The following is a 20,279-nucleotide window of genomic DNA, read 5'->3' on the forward strand; positions in this document are numbered from 1 at the left end:
AGAAAAAGAACAAACTTTTGCGACATTTTCAAGAAATGAAGTGGTCGTATTATAATCTGATAATAATCCATGCATACACAGTTTGAGTGACTGTAGCGGGCAATATCAGTGATTCAAGCTTGCAAGTATGATTCAGACTTGATGATTCAACCGGAAATGGTTCGTCGAGCATATAGTGATCATGCAGCGTTAGTTGGATTTGCAGATTTGCTTAGACTGCATCAGAGCTGAAACTGCTTATAAACTCTTTCCAATCATATAGAATGCTGTAATAACATCAGCATGTGTCAAGGTACACAAACTACTTCATCGGGAGGAACACAGCACCATCATAATCACCATCGAGTGGCATCAACTGCATCTGCAGCGACAAAGTGTAATCTTGCGACAATGGCAGATTTAATACTAGCCATCAAAGAGAACAGATTCACAGACGTGTCTCGAAGATTGGCTCAAGAGAGCAAACACAATTTGAAAATTCTGATCAATTACCAAGACAGGGACTCGCATGAGACAATGTTGTTCTGTGCTTGCTTGAAAGGACATTTGAGGTTAGCTAAGTTCTTGTTAGATCGTGGAGCCAGAGTAGATTTAAGGACGTGTTGGGGAGCTACGCCAATCCATGCTGCATCGGAGAAAGGACATGCAGATCTTGTTCGGTAGGTCCAACAGGTTGTTTTCCGGGTTTCTTAAAGAATATACACAAAAGCTTAAGGTGGCATTGGAGGCATATTCTAGAAATTAGGGAATGCTTTGAGTATGTTTTAAACAGATTAATTGAGTACACTCAATATGCTTACGGTTTCCATAATAGGCCTACATCAAATTATATGTTTTTTGTATCATATTGTTTTTTTTATCAATAATCAATATATTTAATGAGCTAAAAGGACTGCTGTAAATGCTCATTAATATGTAATTTTTGCCAATAGTTTGCTAAAAAAAAATGCATAAATGTTCATGGTACAAATTTGCAGACTTTTGCCCTGAAACTTGGTCAAAGTGTTTCTAATATGTTCTAATGTATTATATAGCGAAGCCGCCCCTAATGAGCTAATTTGCATAAATGCTGATTAATTATGCAAATTAGGCGCTAGCCTCATTAATTATGAATAAATTATCTGGAAGCAACACTTTGACCAAATTTGAAACAATATTCTATTTGATAAAAATGTTATGAACATTTATGCATTGCATTTTAGCAAAATATTGGCAAAAATTACATATTAATTTGCACTTTCAAGTCATATTAGCTCATTAACTGTATTGATTATCGATAAAAACAATACAATATACAAAGAAATTTAAAATGTGTGTATTATGAAAACCGTATGTCCGATTAGCTTTAAACAAAAGGCATTGCCCTGCCCTATACTCAATTAATCTGTTATTTTTAATTACTTTTTAATCTCTTTCAATTAATATATACATACAAATATTGCTCGAGCCAATGCAATTAATGGTGTACATACTGTGTTTTTCAACTTGAATGAATAATTTGACAACACAAATCGACGCGACTTATGGGCATTGAAAAAGCTGAAATGCGTAGGATTAGGCGAACTCCAAGCGAAATAATATGAAAAACGGTGAACCGAACAGAATCTGAGTGATTACACGCTTCAGGGAATGCTTGTAAATATATATGTCCACGGAATAAAGACACCAATACAAGTTCACTGAAATAACACACACCCTTTTCCCAATAAGTTCATTGGACGAAAATTATACGTATTCGTAGAACATTTTGAAATGTTCGAGCAAAAGGCCCTTCTCAATTTTGGAGCAATAAGGCTCAATTTAAACCGTTTACTAAATGACTCGTTACCTAAGTGTACAATCATTGGTCGGTACTAGGATGTTTGAAAACAATTACACCACTGATCGTGATAAATAAGTTAAAAAAATATGCCGATATTCATCTATATTCATGTAAATATATATGAGGAGAATTTATTGAATAGGCCTATGTAAAAATATGTTGTATATATCCTATGACTAAACACAAGGACGGAAATGATTGGCTCGTTATAACCATGTTTGTGAAGGGGTTGTAAGGGATATACCACAATGAAGGAAGGGGCCAACAAGGGATTTAATCTATGATTCATCATCACCAGCGTTTGAAAACTATTTTGTTCATAAAATGTGGGTACACAGGTTTGTTTTTTATTTTACAAATGTATTTATTCTGATGGGTTCTAAAAGTTTTATAGACCTATAGAGGCCTATGTTTTAGGCGAATGATTTGTCCAAAATAGGAACATTAGAAATATGGTTAACGCCTATATGTCATACCGTTGATGCATGCTTGTATAAATTGAACATTTGTCGGAATCAAGAGCGTTTTGCAACAAATCGTGACAAATGGATTGAATTCATATGATTAAGAAGTGGAGTTGCATAAGAGGAAAAGATTTGTGCATGGAAGATGACAAACTACTCACATGAAACAAATAAAGATATACGAAATGAAGGTAACAAAGAGAAACTACACAATAAGTAAACGGGAAAGAAACAGGGTAATAACGGCTAACAATACGCAAAGGACAGAAAGTGGAAAGGGAATTATTTCAAATTTTATTCGGATCAAATTATGACTCAAAACACAAGTGTCGATCAACAGCAGCTAGCCTCACCATTTTGTCAATAAAGCCCTCTTTACATAAACACTTTACATAAACAAAAAAAACTTTGCCAGAAAAATTATATAAAATGAAAATTGAGCTATAAAAATAACAGATAGAAACACAAAGGGAGCGCGGTGACTGAAAAGATCAATGTGAAAATCTACCAATTTTACACAGATTATCAGAGTTTTATATGTAATGTAACCAGAGTATGCAAATGACTACGGAGAAGTAAATTTAAATGTTTTTTTTAATGTTGTAACTTGTCACCATGATATAAAGAACATACTAAGAAAAAGCAAGAGTATGTATTGGTTTTCAGTTTAACAGACCGGGCTCAGACACCGAAGTTCAAAGATGTGATATATCGTAACCCGGAATCATATAAAGTTTTCAATGTTAAATTAGCTCCGGGAATTAGCTGACCGTAATTAACAGCTAATAACTATGCTAACTCCGGAATTAATTTGTGCAATTTCAGCATTGATAAGCTGACCACAACATTCAAAAGGGAATTTCCCATTTTGAAGAAACTGTTGTAATATCGAATCATTGCCAATCGTATCAAATTATCAATAGTTAATAAAAAGGTTATTGAACCATGAACCATGTCCCTGTCCAAGTGATGTACAAGATAAAATATTAGCAAAAGGTCCGGAAATAGTTGAATTCGAAGGAAGTTATTCAAATTTCCCGTATAGTTTTGCCAATTCGAGATATTTCATGAGGTAACTTTATACCAAACTACACACGTATCACGAAAATAGATGAAATTAATCTGAACTTGTGGCTTAAATTAAATGAACTTGGAGGAAATCAGTAAAAAAAATCAAATTTATTGCAACCAGTCTTGAAAAATGGATTTAATTTAGAAAGGGAATTGCATTCGTTCAACAAGAGAAAACGATTGCATGGTGCTTGGAAGAAAGATGAGAAAACTAACAAGAAGGAAGTTCTATATTGAATAATGCAAGCAACAAGGACACGGAAAAAAGCAAATTAAAGATATAAAACAAGGTAACAAAAGGAAACCACAAATTTAGAAAATGGTATCAAAGAAACAGGGTTTATGAGTTAATTAAGGCTTACAATTTGCGAAGGAAAGAAAATTGAAAGGGAAATCATTCCGAGGGGGAATCATTTCAAATTTATTCCGATCAATTTGTGACTCAAAACACAAGTGTCGGACTTCAACAGCTATCGTCACCATTTTATAATAAAACTCTTTGATTAGAAAGAAAGAATTATAAAAATCTGTCAGAATCAGTAAAAAAATAACAGATAAAAAAGTTCATCAAAAGTTTAGTTTTAGTTTTGACAGTTTGAGTAAAAGTTAAATTTTTTTTTTTTTGAAATAAGCATTGTAAATGTTGCAATATCATCAATTGCTATGATTACAAAGAAATACTAAGATAAAGGCAATCTGTTTTATCTTGGTGTCCAGTAGAATGATATTGAAGTTCAAAGATGTGATGTTGTATAAAAGTTATACTAAAACTGACAAAGGGTACGCTATAACCGACTATGCTAACCCCGAATATCTGCCCAATTCATTTGTGCAATTTCAGCACTTAATAATTACCACAACATTAAACGTGATAAAAAGGGAATTTCCCATTTTCAAGTATGACTGTTATCAATATACAAAGGTTATAAAACTATATGTGAGCCGTGGCCGGCGTATGCCATTTTGTATCTGATGTACAAGATATATAAAAGGCATCAGTAAAATACCAATAACTCATCATCTGAATTCGAAGGAACTTATTCGCTGATATCAAAAGGGAATTTCCCGTAGTTTTGTAATAAACGCCGAGAATGTGCGACAGAGCACGGAGTAATGCGGGAGGCAAAAGGTCAGTCAGTTGATCCACTATCCTCGGAAAAAGAAGCAAACAGAAAGTGTTAAATGGGACACCAGATTCCAGGAAATGGGACTATACCATTAGCTACCATTATACCCTGCTTAAACATTAAACACCAAAATCAAGATCAATCGAAATACTAAAGATGCATGGGATTTCATTCCGGATTTCCGCATAAACGTTCATGTCCATTGCGAACGCTTGAAAAACAAAAGGGTAATAAATGAAAATGAGTTTGAGTTCGCGAAATGGAAATTGCCATTGCTACTTGTATGTTTCTGAAGAATCTTTTCCCTCTTTGTTAATAGAAATTACGGATACTTTACCAATAGCTTAAAAAGCATGCAAGGTACCCGCCACCTGAGAAGCGTATTTTTTGCAACCATATTAAGGGGCCAAAATACGCCAACCCTAACCATAACCATAACCATAACCATAACCTAAACTATAACCCCAACCCCAAGGGTTAGTGCATGGTTTTGCGGCACATTATGGTTTCAAAAAGAACTTATAACTTAAGCGCACATGGTTCAACTAAATCTAAAAAATAATGCTAATTGTAAGGAAAAGAAGAAAAGCAAAACCAGGCCTTATCTGTGAAAATGGTGACTGCTACCAAGGTCATTTACAGGTGGGTTAATCAATGAGTGGGTGAATGGGTGGCTGATAGAATAATGAGAAATGACGTATCGATATATTGGCACACAGATAGGCTATATAGATAATAAACGTTATCAAGGCAATCACAAGGCTATGAACTTCAGCATTAATTCTAAAGTGGAAGTAATAAACGCCCGCATATAAATTTATTAGGTTTGTTCAAAGACCTTCAAATATACAGATTATTGCACATTCTTTTACAATAAGCTATGCATACGACGTGAGTGTATCTCAAACAAGAATTTGTCTTTAAAAAGACAAAGTTCACGGATCAGATGTAGTTCTCTACTTTGGTTTAACGTTCAATATTATTATACTAACCCACAGATATTAACCTACTCTGCACTGATTTAACAATAAATAAGTGATTTGAGGCATAAATGATACTTGCATCTTGACTCTGGAAAATTATTTTCAAAAAACCTCATTTTGCATAAATTAGGTTTTTAAGCCACCTACAGGAAACAAACTTACATCAAATGTCCACTGTATCAGCCCATCAGATGCTATTTCCCATTCGACACCCCATTCCTTTTTAAAAGAAGTTTTATTTGGAAGCAAATCGCCTAATGTGTTTCAGGAACACTGCATGTTTGTTGAATAGTTTTATTATTATTATTTTGTAACAGAAAATATAACATTGGATATGTTTATACACACATTGCTTGGTACAAGAGTCAATAAACAATCAATTAACTAACAGTGTTTAATCAGGGAAGTGGTTCAATTAACTACAGAGAATGGGCTTAATTTTGTGCGCTGTAGTTATATTCTGAAGTAAATCGCCTATTGCAGGTTTCTATGCCTTATCACTAAATAAATAAAATTATAGCTAATTATACTGACCATGGTGACCTGCTTAACCAATCAGTTATGTGTATTGTCAGCATGTGATTGCTAATTGCATGTGATAAGCCAATTGAAAACATGTTTAATAAAAAAGGCTAAAAATTCCCTACACTGAGAGCTACTGAGCAGTCTCTCTGAAGATTAAATGTGCTAAATTGTCCTTGTCATGGGGAGCAGGATTAGATAAAGGCATACAAACGAGGGTATGAGATATTAGGAATGATTTCCTAGCCTCTTAACCACATGTTTGGTGGCTTATAATAGCTAATCAAGGCACATGGTATGTAAGGGATAAACTGTGCATATGAGATGTGGGTGCAAACGGTTTTAATGTTCACTGGCGTGAACCCCGGGCGTGAACAAAAATGTTACAATCCAAAGAAAAAATATTAAGTTATTTACCCGATTAAAACGTTAGTAGCAAAAAGACTATAGACCATATCCCATTCAAACATAACCAAACATCAAGAAATTTCATCATTATCAAGACCAATTATAAAACCTGGTCATTTCACCCATGGTTTCACTTATATGCAGCAATCCCGGCAGCAATGTTGCCGTTTTGAAGTGCTGTGAGATCTTGATCCGGCAACCCACGGAGTTTCAGCATGCATCATTCCCTGTGTCAAAATATTCTTGTGCAACACAGGATCGATGTGACATCAACTCATTTTTCAACACCCTGTAATCTTACATCCCCATTGAACTTGTATACATTTGGTGGAATGGATCCAAATAAATGTTAAGGGTTTATTCTGATTTGAAACACAATTGGATATTCATTTTCTTGGGTTTTATTATTGAGAATGTAATTGAAATGTATTTTTTTTCAAATATTGATTGCAGACTTTTATTGGCCTATGGTTGTGGAGTAAACTGGCAAACCTCGTACGGAGACACACCTCTTCACCTAGCCGCTTACAGAGGCCAATATGAAGTAGTGAAATGTTTGGTTGAGACGGGGTGTGATATAGGAACGATAAATTCTAAGGGCAAAACGGCTGCGGATGAGGCTAATAATAGCGGCAATAGACGAATAGTACAATACCTCACGCTTCTTATGGCTTCAGGTGAGACACTTCAGGTAATTTAAAAGAAAGACCTCTGCCCAGCAACACATAACACACAAATTGGACCAAAAGTTACCAACTCCTGTTCGGAAATAAGAGGCAGCTAAAATGAAAGATGATATACCAAAACTTGCTGTAAACTTAAAACAATCCGCTTTGTCATTGTTAGAAAGACATTACGGGTTATCATGTTTATGGTAAAAGTAACAGATTCTAATTTTTAGTAAAGTGCTTAGTGGCTTGAGCCATTAATACATGTTTGCTTTAAATACATAATTTGATAATGATATTCTTGTTTTTCCTTACTGGACAGAACCGCACTCAAGACGACTTGAAGGCAGATCTGAGATGATGTGTACCAGACCCCTCGATCCTCCAGAAGTACGACATCATCCAACATCCCCATCTATCAAGATAACAACATGGCATTCAAACCGTGATCTTAGTGTTGCTAGCAGTCGTGGAAACACACCAACCAATGAACTAGTACACCCACCCAATCAAATTCAATGGGAACATTCATCCAATTATAGGGATATGCATTCATCATCTTCATCCTTGTCATCACGTAAAGTACCAAGACCTGAAAGACTAGGAAGTAATGATCTAAGTTCAGATTTCAGATCACCGGAATGTAAAAGAAGAGAAATACATCATAATGTAGCGGGTACCCCGGAATATGAACATCATAAGCCACTAGTTACCAATAGTGATCGTCGCATGACGGTTGAGCAACAAAAGAGAAATGTGACGGATTCCGATAGACATAGAATACAATCTCTAGAAAGAGCAGTAACAGATTTACAACAAGGACTTGTTATGACCCAGGAAGAGTTGACAAGAACTCAAGCAGAATTAAAGGAAACGCAAAGATTGCTTTGTAGATTTAAGTATATTGGCTTGAATGACCATTAATGTGTAACAGACTCCTCGATCCTCTACAAGTTGAACCATGTGGAAGCATCTTCAATACTACCTATAGGTATATGAACAAGTGTATTGCTTCAGCTGCTTGACAAACACTGCCAGATCTGAAACATAAGAGAGCTACGAACATGACGAAAGAGCTATGTCATGAGAAAAATGAGCTATTGCTAATAAATATGAGCTTTATGTGCAAAAGGATTTATTGTGCAGAAAGCATGCATGTGCAGATGTGCATAACAATGTAAAGTAAAAGCATTTTAATTATGTGCACTATGTTTGCAAACAACTCAAATTGGGTGACTCAATACAAAGATCCTAAAACAGAGAAGATCTTCTCTTGTCAACATGATCAAATGTCTCGTGTGTGTACAATAATTACGAAGAGGCTGACACTTTGATAAAAGTGGTTGACAACATCAAACGAGTGATGGTGATGTTGAATTCAACTTCGTCGGGCATTTTATATATTTTATTTATAGAAATATGATATTACAGATATTCATCAAATTAACACAAAAAAATGGTCTGCAATATCTTTAAAACTGAACCCAATATCGAATCTGACAATAGCCTTAATGCTATTTTTCAATTAGCATCAAGAACTATTGAAAACATCTAGAATTTGGGCTAAAATTATCGTTACACGCAGTACAGCATACATATGACAATTGAATACCCACGTTTCTAATATTCAATTATTGCTGAAGAGGCTGACCCTTAAATAGGTCCATTTGAAATTACCCGAACTTTGACGTGGTAAAAAGGATAATAGGATTCTGTTGATTTCAAATGGACCTAAATGTTACATAATAAATATGTTGAATGCTAATATCTGGTGGGTTCCAATATTTTTGATAGGTTGTATATCGGTAGGGGTTAGGGTTAGGGTTAAGAGATTCGGGTGAGTATGGTTGGGGTGGCGGTGGGACATTTCTTCAACCGTTATAGTTTTATATGGCGATATTTTTAATTTTCTTAACACAAACCAATGCTTTCGGTAATGAAAGGTAAAAACGTTGTTCTCTGTGAGAACTTTAATAATCAGTTCTGTTTGGAGGTTTTGGCTCCGTTTATATTTCTTATTATTTACTTGAACAATATTATTGGTAATGGTATCATGTTGAAAAGTTTGATTATACGTAATGTAAAAAAGGTAATAGCTTAGTTTAAATCATGAACAAGTCAATGTTGAAAAAAAAAACCCGTAGGCTAGGCCTAGGCCTACTATCACGGTACAATGAATCATGTAGGATGTATGTTATAAATAAACGAATATATTTGCGCGTACGCGTGGACTAAAGGTCAAGCCAGAGGCCTACAGGATGCGATGTTTCAATTCAAGTGAATTGCACAAATTTAAAATGAGTTTCACTGCGTTCCAAAACTTTAAAGAGGAAAACCCAAAAGCAATTTACGGAATGACTGCTGATCAAGTTCTATTGTTGAGATCATGTCTCTCAAATATGCAACGTTATGTCTTGTTTGGGAAGCGAACTCGCAAACACAATAGAGCTTTGATTTTATTTGGTTTGAGCAGGCCGATTTCCTTTAATAATTATTATACCATTCAGAACATTGTCATGATTTGTCATTTTAGTGATGGTTTTGGCCCGGGGGTTTTGAGTTACTTATTAATTGTTGTTAGTTGGTAAAATTTTTCCGTCAATATTTGTGATTAAAAAGCGCGTAAAATGTTTACAACGCACATCGCTGTAGAAGTGATGATGTAACAGGATTAACTACCATAGCAATAGGGCTAAACAATTTTTGAATATATCGCACTGCACTAGTACGTTCACGCGGTACCTTGAACCATATAGATGTCGAAGAACAGGGATAAAGACCTATTTTGAATCTATAGAATATTTATATCATGCTGATCACTCGTACCTGTAAGATTAGTATCTTTGAAAAGAGCGGTTTGTATTCAATCTATATGATTGCAGACATGATGAGACAACCAAAAGTGCCCTGTGCATATTCCTTTTTAGCCCGAAAACATCTTGGGCGCACTGGTCCTTTGCATAGCAAAATGCAGCTTCAGTTGAGGCTAAATTAGTCTGAATTTAAATATCCGGGTATAACCTATATGCTCGTCTCCCCACCGCCACTGTCGACAATATACCTAAACCTAAACTGGGCACTTGATTGTACTTGCCTTCCTCACGGTGAGTTTGAGGGTCTCCCAATTTTGGTCTGGCTCAGGGCCCCAAAAAAGGTAAATGTGACCCTGCCTGCTTGTAGTGCAGGGCGATATATTAAAAAAAATTAACCTATTGCTATGCATGGTAGTTAATCTTGTTACACGTCTACGACGAATAATATCTCGAAACACTAAAGCCCGGTTCATACTTTTTATCAGATGTCGAATAATCGACGCAATATTCGTTATTCAATCCATTCTATTTCCAGTCATGTTTAACTTCTAACGAATGTTTATTAACGTAAAATCAATCATATATTTCCGCCAAATATACGACGTCAAATAGAATTGATTTTTCGTCAATAAACATTCGTCAGCCGTCAACGATCAAAATGAATTGAAACTGATTGAATAACAAATACTTGTTGAACGAAGATTCGACGTCGTTGAAGGAATATTCGACGTCATCAATGAACGAATATTCGACGTCGTTGAAGGAATATTCGACGTCGTTGAAGGAATATTCGACGTCGTTGAAGGAATATTCGACGTCGTCAGCGTTGAACGAATATTCGATGTCGTAGGTCGAATATAATTATGGAGTATGAATCGGTCCTAATTTTATTTATTTTATTTGAAAGATGTTAACAGCATCACATTTATGGTAGAAATAACCAATATCTGATATGAAATTGCTTATTAAGTATAACAAGGAAGCTGTAAGGTCCATCAGCGATCTTGAGATAAAGTCTGCTGAAGTTTTCACTTGTGTCTCGAAGTAAATTTAATGCATAATAAAATATTTTCATGTACAATCGCCATTTGCCATTATAAGACAAACTATTAAGATACAGTAGTAGATTCATCAGAATGTATTCTGTTTGCTTTGCATTATATCCCGGCATTTTAATATGAGAGCATTCATTACAATAATTCAGTGTGTTTCTGGTTAAAGTGCGTATATTATTACGAACCAGGATAATGTACGCACCACAATCACGACAATATTATAGATTTGTACGTTTTAAATAAATATTTTCATACAAAATGTAAAACTTGGAATTCGTGTCTATGTTTTGTTTTTACTATTTTATTTTTACTAATCTTTGCATAATGTTGCGAAACACCGTTTTTGAAAGTTAAAACCCGTTCTAATACTGCTTACCATATTGGGAACTATATAAACTATAAGCCCTACCATGTTGACTCAATACGAATAATTCGAAATGATAAAAGTGGTATTATTTTTGTTTTATGGGGTAAGGCGTGTGCCCCATTCCCTCTTATGTGGATCCGTCACTGAAGAGAAACAAGGATTTGTAATGGATTTCAGCAAATTCCTGGAATATACTTGATATTTCACGTTGGAGCAGATATAGCACTTTAACGTACATCCATACCTCCATGGTATCCGTGTTGTCAATCGCAGAGTAACAATTGCCGCGTTTTCATATTCATAACCCATTTACTAAATTTAGTTTAAAGTGTGAAATCCTTTATATAGTAGTTGCTCAAATTTGGAACTTACAAAGTATAAATGCATTTGACGTATTTTAACTGGATATTATCATAATCAAGGGTGACCATAATTACCATAATTATTATGCACAACAACGTTTTTGTTCAAAATTAATCGTACTTTTATTGTCTTTTTCAAATGCCTATACCTCAGTAAGCAAATAGATTACACACGCCCATACATACATATTAGTTAAGGGCGGAATTTAACAGAGGTATGAGGTCCCCTAAAAACTAGAAGATAATCCAGCAAGTTGTGTCCTCATCATTGTCATTCACTAATGTCGTCACTATATAGTCTCATTTTGAATGCTGAAAAAAAACTGACAGAAATATTTGAAATTAGTCCATAGAAGGAACTGTGCCGTGTGGCGTGTGGATTCATTTGTCTCGTATCATTATTAGTCTGACTAACCGTCGAATGAACTTTTTATTTAAAGAGGCACTTCGTGATCCACAGCCTCATCACCAACTTAGGCCTACTCTAAAAAAGTAGAGATTTTTTTATACCATCAGAAACCTGATGTTTGTGTGCATAAACCATTTTGCAGATTCGGTCGTTTGACAAAAATATCGTCCAATTTGTATTTTCGGGCTGTCAACAGCCCAAAATTAGAAGAATACAGTGCGTAACTCGCAAAATACATGTTCATCAATTGAAATTTAGAAATAAGCTCTTTTCGTGGATATTTGTAGAACCATCCCCTAAACAGAAGATGCTATGCTAAAATCAAGCTCTTTCATGTCTTTTGGTTTTATTATTATAGGCATATTCTATCTCTAATGTGTTGCTTGTATACTGTTTACCCCGACTGCTAATATCTACAAGTACCAGACTTGAGTACTGTTTATCAGGGACAGTCTGTGTAGCTCAGTGGTTAGAGCGCTCGCCCTGTAAGCGAGAGGTCTGGGGTTCAATTCATCGCATAGGCAGGTATCCGGAGTTTTTCTCTGGTTTACCTGCCTGTGCATGTTATGTTTCCATTGTGATTTCATGTTTGATTGTGCTAGTATTCGTGATTTTTCTTTCCCCTATATAGAATAACGATTAAGCATCATTAATTTGATCTCGTGCGCAAGTTTGTGTTTGAATGTTGCTATGTCCAAGTGCATGATGCGTAAGCCTCTTGCCTTGCTTGTATTATTCTTGACAAAATAAATATATTTCACCAACTACTTTTCTTGGCTCAACATAAGTTTGGCAAGCAAATATAATTCACCTCGTATGATATCATAATACATTAGTGTTCTTGATGACTAACAGGGACAGACTTCCGCGTTCAAATCCGGACCATGATATCTCTGGCTTCAGGTCATATGCATTCCAAGGGAATCAATAGGGAGATCGAGAGACCCACTTCTTTCTTGTATTATATACTAGGCTATCAACAGGTTAGTCACTATGACTAGTCCAGTGACTAACTTATTTTGAATATAAAATAAGTATAATAAATGTACAAATTGGTGACTATTCGAGGATGATTACGAGCACTAGTGTACCTCTAAAATCTGCACAAAAAGTAACACAGCTGTTATAAATACGCCTATAGCTTCAGAACTAATAATTGTTTTCACAGTATTTCAACATGGAGAGAACGGTGATTAATTTATGCGCATTTTGATACCCCATTTGTCAATGTCGTTAAATATTAACAACACAGTAGTTCTTTTAAATAAAAACACCCGAATTTAAAAGTTGTCTGTTGGCAATGGGTAGTCTTCAGTGAACGACTCTTTTCAGAGCCACCAAACCTATTAGTAGATAGGCGAGGCCTACTTGTTATCTGTTGACAAGGGGGCCGGGCAGTCTTCAGTGAACGGCTCTTTTCAGGGCCACCAAACCTTTTACATTAGCAGATAGGCGAGGTATGCTTGTTCTCTGTTGACAAGGGGCAGTCTTCAGTGAACGGCTCTTTTCAGAGCCACCAAACCTTTTACATTAGCAGATAGGCGAGGTATGCTTGTTCTCTGTTGACAAGGGGCAGTCTTCAGTGAACGGCTTTTTTCAGAGTCACCAGCAGGCAAGGAGGCGGCCCACATGTCTCATTTTATACTTCCCTGTTGAAGTCAGAACTACTCTTGACAGTCCTAAACTTACATAGGCTAATTCACTTTTAATAGACTAATTCACATCCGAGTGTCGAATATAATTTGTTCTATGTAAATCCACTGTTGTCCTATGGTCAACGAGTCCTCTAAGGTTAATTCGCTAGTCCGAAAGTTCACTACCTACCTAGTACCTAACCCTATAACTTTCGAACCCTAGTAATTTTTGCGGACTATATCAAACCTTATTTACGGACTAGTGAATATGTTGAATGAGCGATGAGTCCCAATTTGTTCGACGTTTCAAAACGAATTGCTTTCACTGGAAAACATGTTTGACACATATTTGACACCAAAGTAAAATTGAACTTTTCACATTTTCCACGACAGGTATATTAAAACCTCACCGTGAAATCCTGGTCAAAGTCCTCATAATATAAAAATAAATCCTGGATGTCGTATTTATATACCTGGTACGTACATTTCAGAAACCACAAACTATCAATTATCACAAAGATCAAGGATACATCAATACATTTATTAAGAATAACGACGATATCAATGCAATCATATTGTATGTAAAGACCACAAAATATAAAGGAAAACACCAAACGGATCATTTCCATTATGCTCAATTTAAACTATGACATTAATATTTTGTCCATTGTCGTCTATTATGAGAAAATCTGCGACATGACCCACTTTTATGCTGAGAAGCTAGGTGTTTGAAAAGTAACTGGTTTGTGCATTGTTTGTACGATATCAAGTCGTCCATTTTCAAATATTATTGTAATTCTTGATTTGAAATGTATAATTATTCCAAAAAAGATGAAACCCCTTAAGCAATTGTATCGCGGAAATTGTACATAGAATTTAAAAAATGGGTTTGTGAGTGGGATAAACGTGAGCCATATCACTGCATATTGTTCTATGGGTGCTGCAGAGATCTACTTCGTGACGAACAGACGAACTAATGATAACAACCTTCCCGGCCCAGCAAAGTTATACTGTGAATCTTCACCAATGCTTACTCTGACTCTCTCTCTCTCTGTCAGATGGCGCACGCAGGTGCTGCTGTGGTCCTTATTACAAGAGTTTGTCATTCACCTCTGTATAGTCCTGTTATGTATGTGGCACCAGCATGTATCCATTTATATCATCATGAGTCCATGATGTTGTTGGACGCCTTTCCACTGCTACTAACTTGAATGATCTTCTGATCAATGTTGACCTCTTTTCTCATTACAAACCCGAAGTACCGAAACATTATACCTCTACTAGTATACTCCTTAAATCAGGCCTGTCTCAATCAGGTCTGTCCCAATCTTTTCCAACACCCAGTTGTTGGTCATTCTGTCTTTCCACATGTACTAGGACACTCTGTAGCCTCTAGTATACCGTATTTCAAAGGTGTTGATGCGCTTCCCGGATCATTTTTAGTCAACGCCCTGGAATCGCATGGTGGCAACGACGAATACTTAAAAGCACTGTATAGACAGGTTTGAGGCTTTTGCCTTTCCAGATGTAGACCATATTCTGGATAAATTGCTCGTTGCTACTCTGTCATTCTTCTTTCGATTTGCGTAGTAATACTATAATATCACTGCTGATGTTAATGAGTGGCCCCAAGTACTCAAACCATACCACCTGCTCTATCATCCGCCCTTCAGCTTCCATAATGAAATCATGCTCACTTCTGTTTTTGTTGATGACCATTATTTGTCTTCTTCTCACATTCTTATTTGACACGCTGATCAATCAGCTCCTCTTATCTTTGCTTCTGCAGATGAGGGTCAACAGAAGGAACAATCTGGAACATCATTGAAAATGCGGTCGACACAAACCCCCATTGTCATATTTGTGCCTGTGTTTTATTGCTCATGATGGGTTTTCCAAAACACATAATTGCTCTGGTCAGCAATTTATATTAGGGCAACACATGGTTCAGCATAGGTAGAGGACTTCGTCAAGGGTGCATATTATCACCAGGTCTCTTCAGTGTTTATGTTGAAGATCATGATTTATACTCGGATTAGATTTGGTGGAATCAAAATTACCAATCTCCGATACGCGGGTACGGGGTGATTGTATGGACCACCCCTAACCCCCTTATCAAAATATTGGGGGTCATCCCCATCCCACCGGGATCTACACCTATGATTAATGTTAAAATTATACAAATTTGTACCATTATAATGAGTTTACCTGAGTTCCAATGTTGACGGAATTGAATATTCTTGGTAACTAATTGTAATCTGGTACATTCTGACATTTGACATTATCATGCATTGACAGAACACATGAACCTGATTGTGCCCAGAATACTATCATGGTGATGGTGAGTCAACAATGTCACCACGTGGATCCTTGTGTTGGATTCTATCATAATCATGCTCACTATTTGTCATGGTTTATATGGATTTTAATATCAAGGGTTGCATGATATAAAACAACACATTATGTATAGCTAATTACCTTCATGTCAGTCATGTGTCATGTCACAGCTGCAAAACTTCACTTTAATTGGTGACCATTGTCAATTACAGTCATTAATTAACTCATCTTTAATAATAGAGTATACTGTTTGGACTTGATTCTCGGCTTAATTGTAGCAGGGGAGGGACCGTACGCTTCCTAATTGCAGCAATCTCGTCTCAAGTGTAAATTAAAAGACATGTATCAAGATATGGAAAATGGTGTTACTTGCTATTAACCTGTGTATTTTGTTCTTGAAAATGTTTTTAAAAAGCAACATTCAACCAGTTGTGCATGGCTTGAGACAGTTATCAACCACACTTCTTGGAGCCAAAGTCGGTGGTATTCTGTGCAAAATTTCCGGGGTGAGGGTGCGGGTTAGTGGCGCAAAAATGCAAAATCGGACAACTGTCAAAATGTCTACTGGGACATCACTTTGTGCGTTTCTTTTGAACATCTACATCTTCATCTACATCTACCATCCATCCACGATACTCAGTAAAGTTGTCAAGCAGTATGCTTCGACTATATAAATACGTATTTATAAATACGCACGTGACCCGTGGGCACGACATACCAAGTCCAGCAAGCGCGACCACAAAAGTTTTTCTGGTGTTTCACGGTCTATAACTTGGTTCTAAATTCTATCACAAAAATGCATGACATTTGAAAATCGTACACTTTGCAACTATCAACCTTTAAGCTACCTCTGACATTTTGGCAGGAATCACCATTTCACCTTGTATGATTTAATTGATCTTGACAAATGACATACTGCATGTGTATGCTGTCAAATTACAAGGATGTGCGAACTGGTTTGACTTTTTCTTTTTTCATGGAAATATCTCTCTCTGACCGCTGGGTAAATACAAGATCATTGTACTTAATTCACAGACCACAAACGAAGGCCTATATGCACGGCAATCTCTCTAACCATTAAAGCAATAATATGTGATTTGCATAAAGAATATATTACGATTTAAATGTTAGTTTTCACTGATCACATTGTCCCCTTTTAATTCCGACCCAAACAAACGAGGTAAAACGAAGAAAATTGCTATTTCATTCCAGCGCCTAAAATGCGTGTATTAGCTCGTCGATCGCATTACACATTATATTGAGTGGAGCTTCACGCAGCTGGGACGTATAAGACGTAAGACGAATAGCGATATACACACAGTTTATACGTCACTGATTCAATGATACATGTATATACATGAACATGCAAACGACGTGTTATAACCACACACGATCGGTGAACTCGGAATAAAATCTGAGATCTCTGGATTTAATATAAAAACTTAAATTTTACAGTCATTATAAAAGCACTTCGGGCTTAGTCTTTCACCAGAGGATGATTTAAGGAAGCCCATCATGCATTGCAAAAGTGTTATCACTAGAGTTTCAACTGCCACTTTGCTTTTCAAATCCCATTGAATACTGTGCAAAAGATGTTGTTTGAAAATTGTGTGTGTCATTATTACTTGCTCGATTTCAGAACAAAATAGATGTGTGTTCAAAGGATAATTCACACCTCCTGTAGAAACCCCATTGAATACTGTGCAAAAGATGTTGTTTGAAAATTGTGTGTGTCATTATTACTTGCTCGATTTCAGAACAAAATAGATGTGTGTTCAAAGGATAATTCACACCTCCTGTAGATAACATAAAATGTGAAATCAACCAATATGTTCACAGCGTTTTTAATGTAAATATAACTGTACAAATTTAAATTTAACCATGCACTTCTATGCAGTATAGCAGAGCAGTGATGTCAGGTTACTCACACAGTTAAGCCAGTGGGGTGTTGGGTAGTACTTAAATCATCCTCTGGTCTTTCACGTGGCATTTTTGATATAAAATTGGATCGATTGAGCCCATATTTATTGGTCGAGCTATGAGTTTTAAAACTCATAGCGAGACTAATAAATATTGGGCGTAAAGCATCCAATTTTATCATTATTATGTGTTGGATCCAATATTATCACAACTTGGATCCATCAAAACATAATAAAGTACACCATTGGGCATTACAATCATAAAAGTAGAAATTCGAGAAAAATGAGTTCAGCATCCTTCATAGATACAGTAGTACCGTAAATCATGATAACCAGCATACCCTTAAAATGAAAAGTCCTTGATGAGCCTATACTGATAAATCAAATCAAATATTGAACACAGCGGAGTGAGCGTTTATTGAGCCCGTAAGAAAAGGCAGCAGGGAATTCTTCTGAGAATTTTAGGATGTTGCCGGGAAATGCTGCACAAGTAATATGAAAATGTGAATGATAGAAGATACATTAAGAAAGTGTTCTTTAACATTGCTCACAACTCATAAATGGGAATATTCACTTCCCTGCACAGCCAAGATGGCCACCATCGCATGAGCGGCCATCTTGGATGAGCAGTTTTTGGAATAATCATTTTTTTGTTTATGAAAGGAATAATCATTTTGATATGTTTATTGTAGTACCCCATGTTTCCCTCACTCGCAAATCCAAGATGCCTGCACTGGGCTTGGAGTTGGCACATTTATGCACTGTGAGTGAAGAAAGTGTTAAGTTTAGTGTTAAAGAAAGTAAGTTTACCCTATCCCAAACTTTTTATGCTATCAACATCTCTTTAAAATTATGAAGTAACATGGCTTATCACACCTGAAGCAAAGTTGCCTGGTAAATAAAACGCAAATTTAATTTAGTTTTACTTTTAGAAATACCAAGCTTGCCTTCTTTAGAGCCTGCATAGAGAGTATCCTCTTATATGGAAGTGAGACCTGGACAATGAAGAAAGATCTTCAGGACCGTCTTGATGGTACCTACACACCGGCTGTTGATGAGGGTTCGAAATATATCCTGGCGTGAACATAAAACCAAAGCAGAGATCTATGATGGTGTTCCACAGGTGTCCTCCATCGTTGCTCAACGGCGAGCCAGATTTGCCGGCCACTGCTACCGTGCAAAAGACCAAATAATTTCAGATGTCATCTGTATGAGGCTTCCACGAACATGTAGAGGAAGAAGACCATTCAACTACATCGACTGTGTGGCAAGGGACGTCAATCAAGAAGTTAATGACCTCCCAAATCTGATGGCTGATAGAGATTCCTGGAAAAGAATCGTAAACTCTTTCTCGGATGCGTCCGCAAGATAGATAGATAGACTTTTAGTTTGTACATCTGTATAGGACCAATCCAACAAATTCCAAAGCTGTATTTTGACAGATTCATTTTTCTTTTATTATTATTTCAACTGACAAAGACGGTGTAATAGAATCAAACATACAACCAGGATATATTTATGAAGGATGTGGATCATAATAAACCATATCTGTACCATTTTTCATTCATACTCATGCTTTTCCCTTTTTTCACCTCTTTTTTCCCCTTTTTCACACCAAATTGTGTGGTTATTGACCCAACAAAATATTAATATTGATATCAGTAATAATCAGTGGAAAGTTACATGTAACCTATAGGCACTCCATATTTGGTCATCTTTAGAAGGGAAAAGTGAGGGAAAGTTGTCTATTGAATTCACTCAACTTATTTCATCTTGTGATGAGTACCCAATACATTGGACAGAAAGGGGAAATGTCACTGAAGTAACATAAACAATGTATATATACAGGGTGTCCCAAAAAAAAGAGGCCCCTCATTGCGCCCTATTTTTCTCCTATTTCTGAAAAGTTGATCAAGTATATGTTGGTATGTAAAGAAACCTTCAATAGTTAGCTTTAATAAACCAAAACAATTACTTCAATCGGCTTAAAACCTTTGAAGATATGTTCTTTTAAAGAAATGTACCCATTTTTCACTCTGTCCACGGAGGAGGTTTGGCTACTTTATAAAATAACTTTATTTAGGATATGTGCTTTACCGATGGGTTTATGGGCTATAGATTTTGAGAGTGTCATTAATTTGTGGGTAAAATGGATGCGGAATGGGACTTCTTTTGCTTTACTTGCAATTACTTATTTTTTCTTGGTTATTTATGCCTTTTTGTTTTATTATGTTTCTTCCTTTCTTACTTTGCTGTTTCTTGCTTTTTTATTTACAACATAAGTCATTTCTCTTTTAGGATAAAAGGTAGCCCTGAAA

The 20,279-nt window shown here is 36.0% G+C and overlaps 1 protein-coding gene and 1 non-coding gene across 2 annotated transcripts; both read left to right on the top strand.

Moving 5' to 3' along the window:
• Positions 1 to 204: 204 nt before the first annotated feature.
• Positions 205 to 11,175, top strand: LOC140149249 (uncharacterized). Its single transcript, XM_072171486.1, has 3 exons — positions 205 to 659; positions 6,851 to 7,074; positions 7,388 to 11,175. Exons 1-3 carry the CDS (start codon positions 283 to 285, stop codon positions 7,987 to 7,989), a joined length of 1,203 nt encoding a protein of 400 aa, XP_072027587.1. The 5' UTR covers positions 205 to 282; the 3' UTR covers positions 7,990 to 11,175.
• A 1,347-nt stretch (positions 11,176 to 12,522) lies between these two features.
• On the top strand, positions 12,523 to 12,595 carry Trnat-ugu (transfer RNA threonine (anticodon UGU)). The gene has a single exon. It is a non-coding gene; the product is annotated as a tRNA-Thr (tRNA).
• Positions 12,596 to 20,279: the final 7,684 nt, after the last annotated feature.

Source organism: Amphiura filiformis, chromosome 3 (genome assembly GCF_039555335.1).
Source record: "Amphiura filiformis chromosome 3, Afil_fr2py, whole genome shotgun sequence".
NCBI lineage: Eukaryota > Metazoa > Echinodermata > Ophiuroidea > Amphilepidida > Amphiuridae > Amphiura > Amphiura filiformis.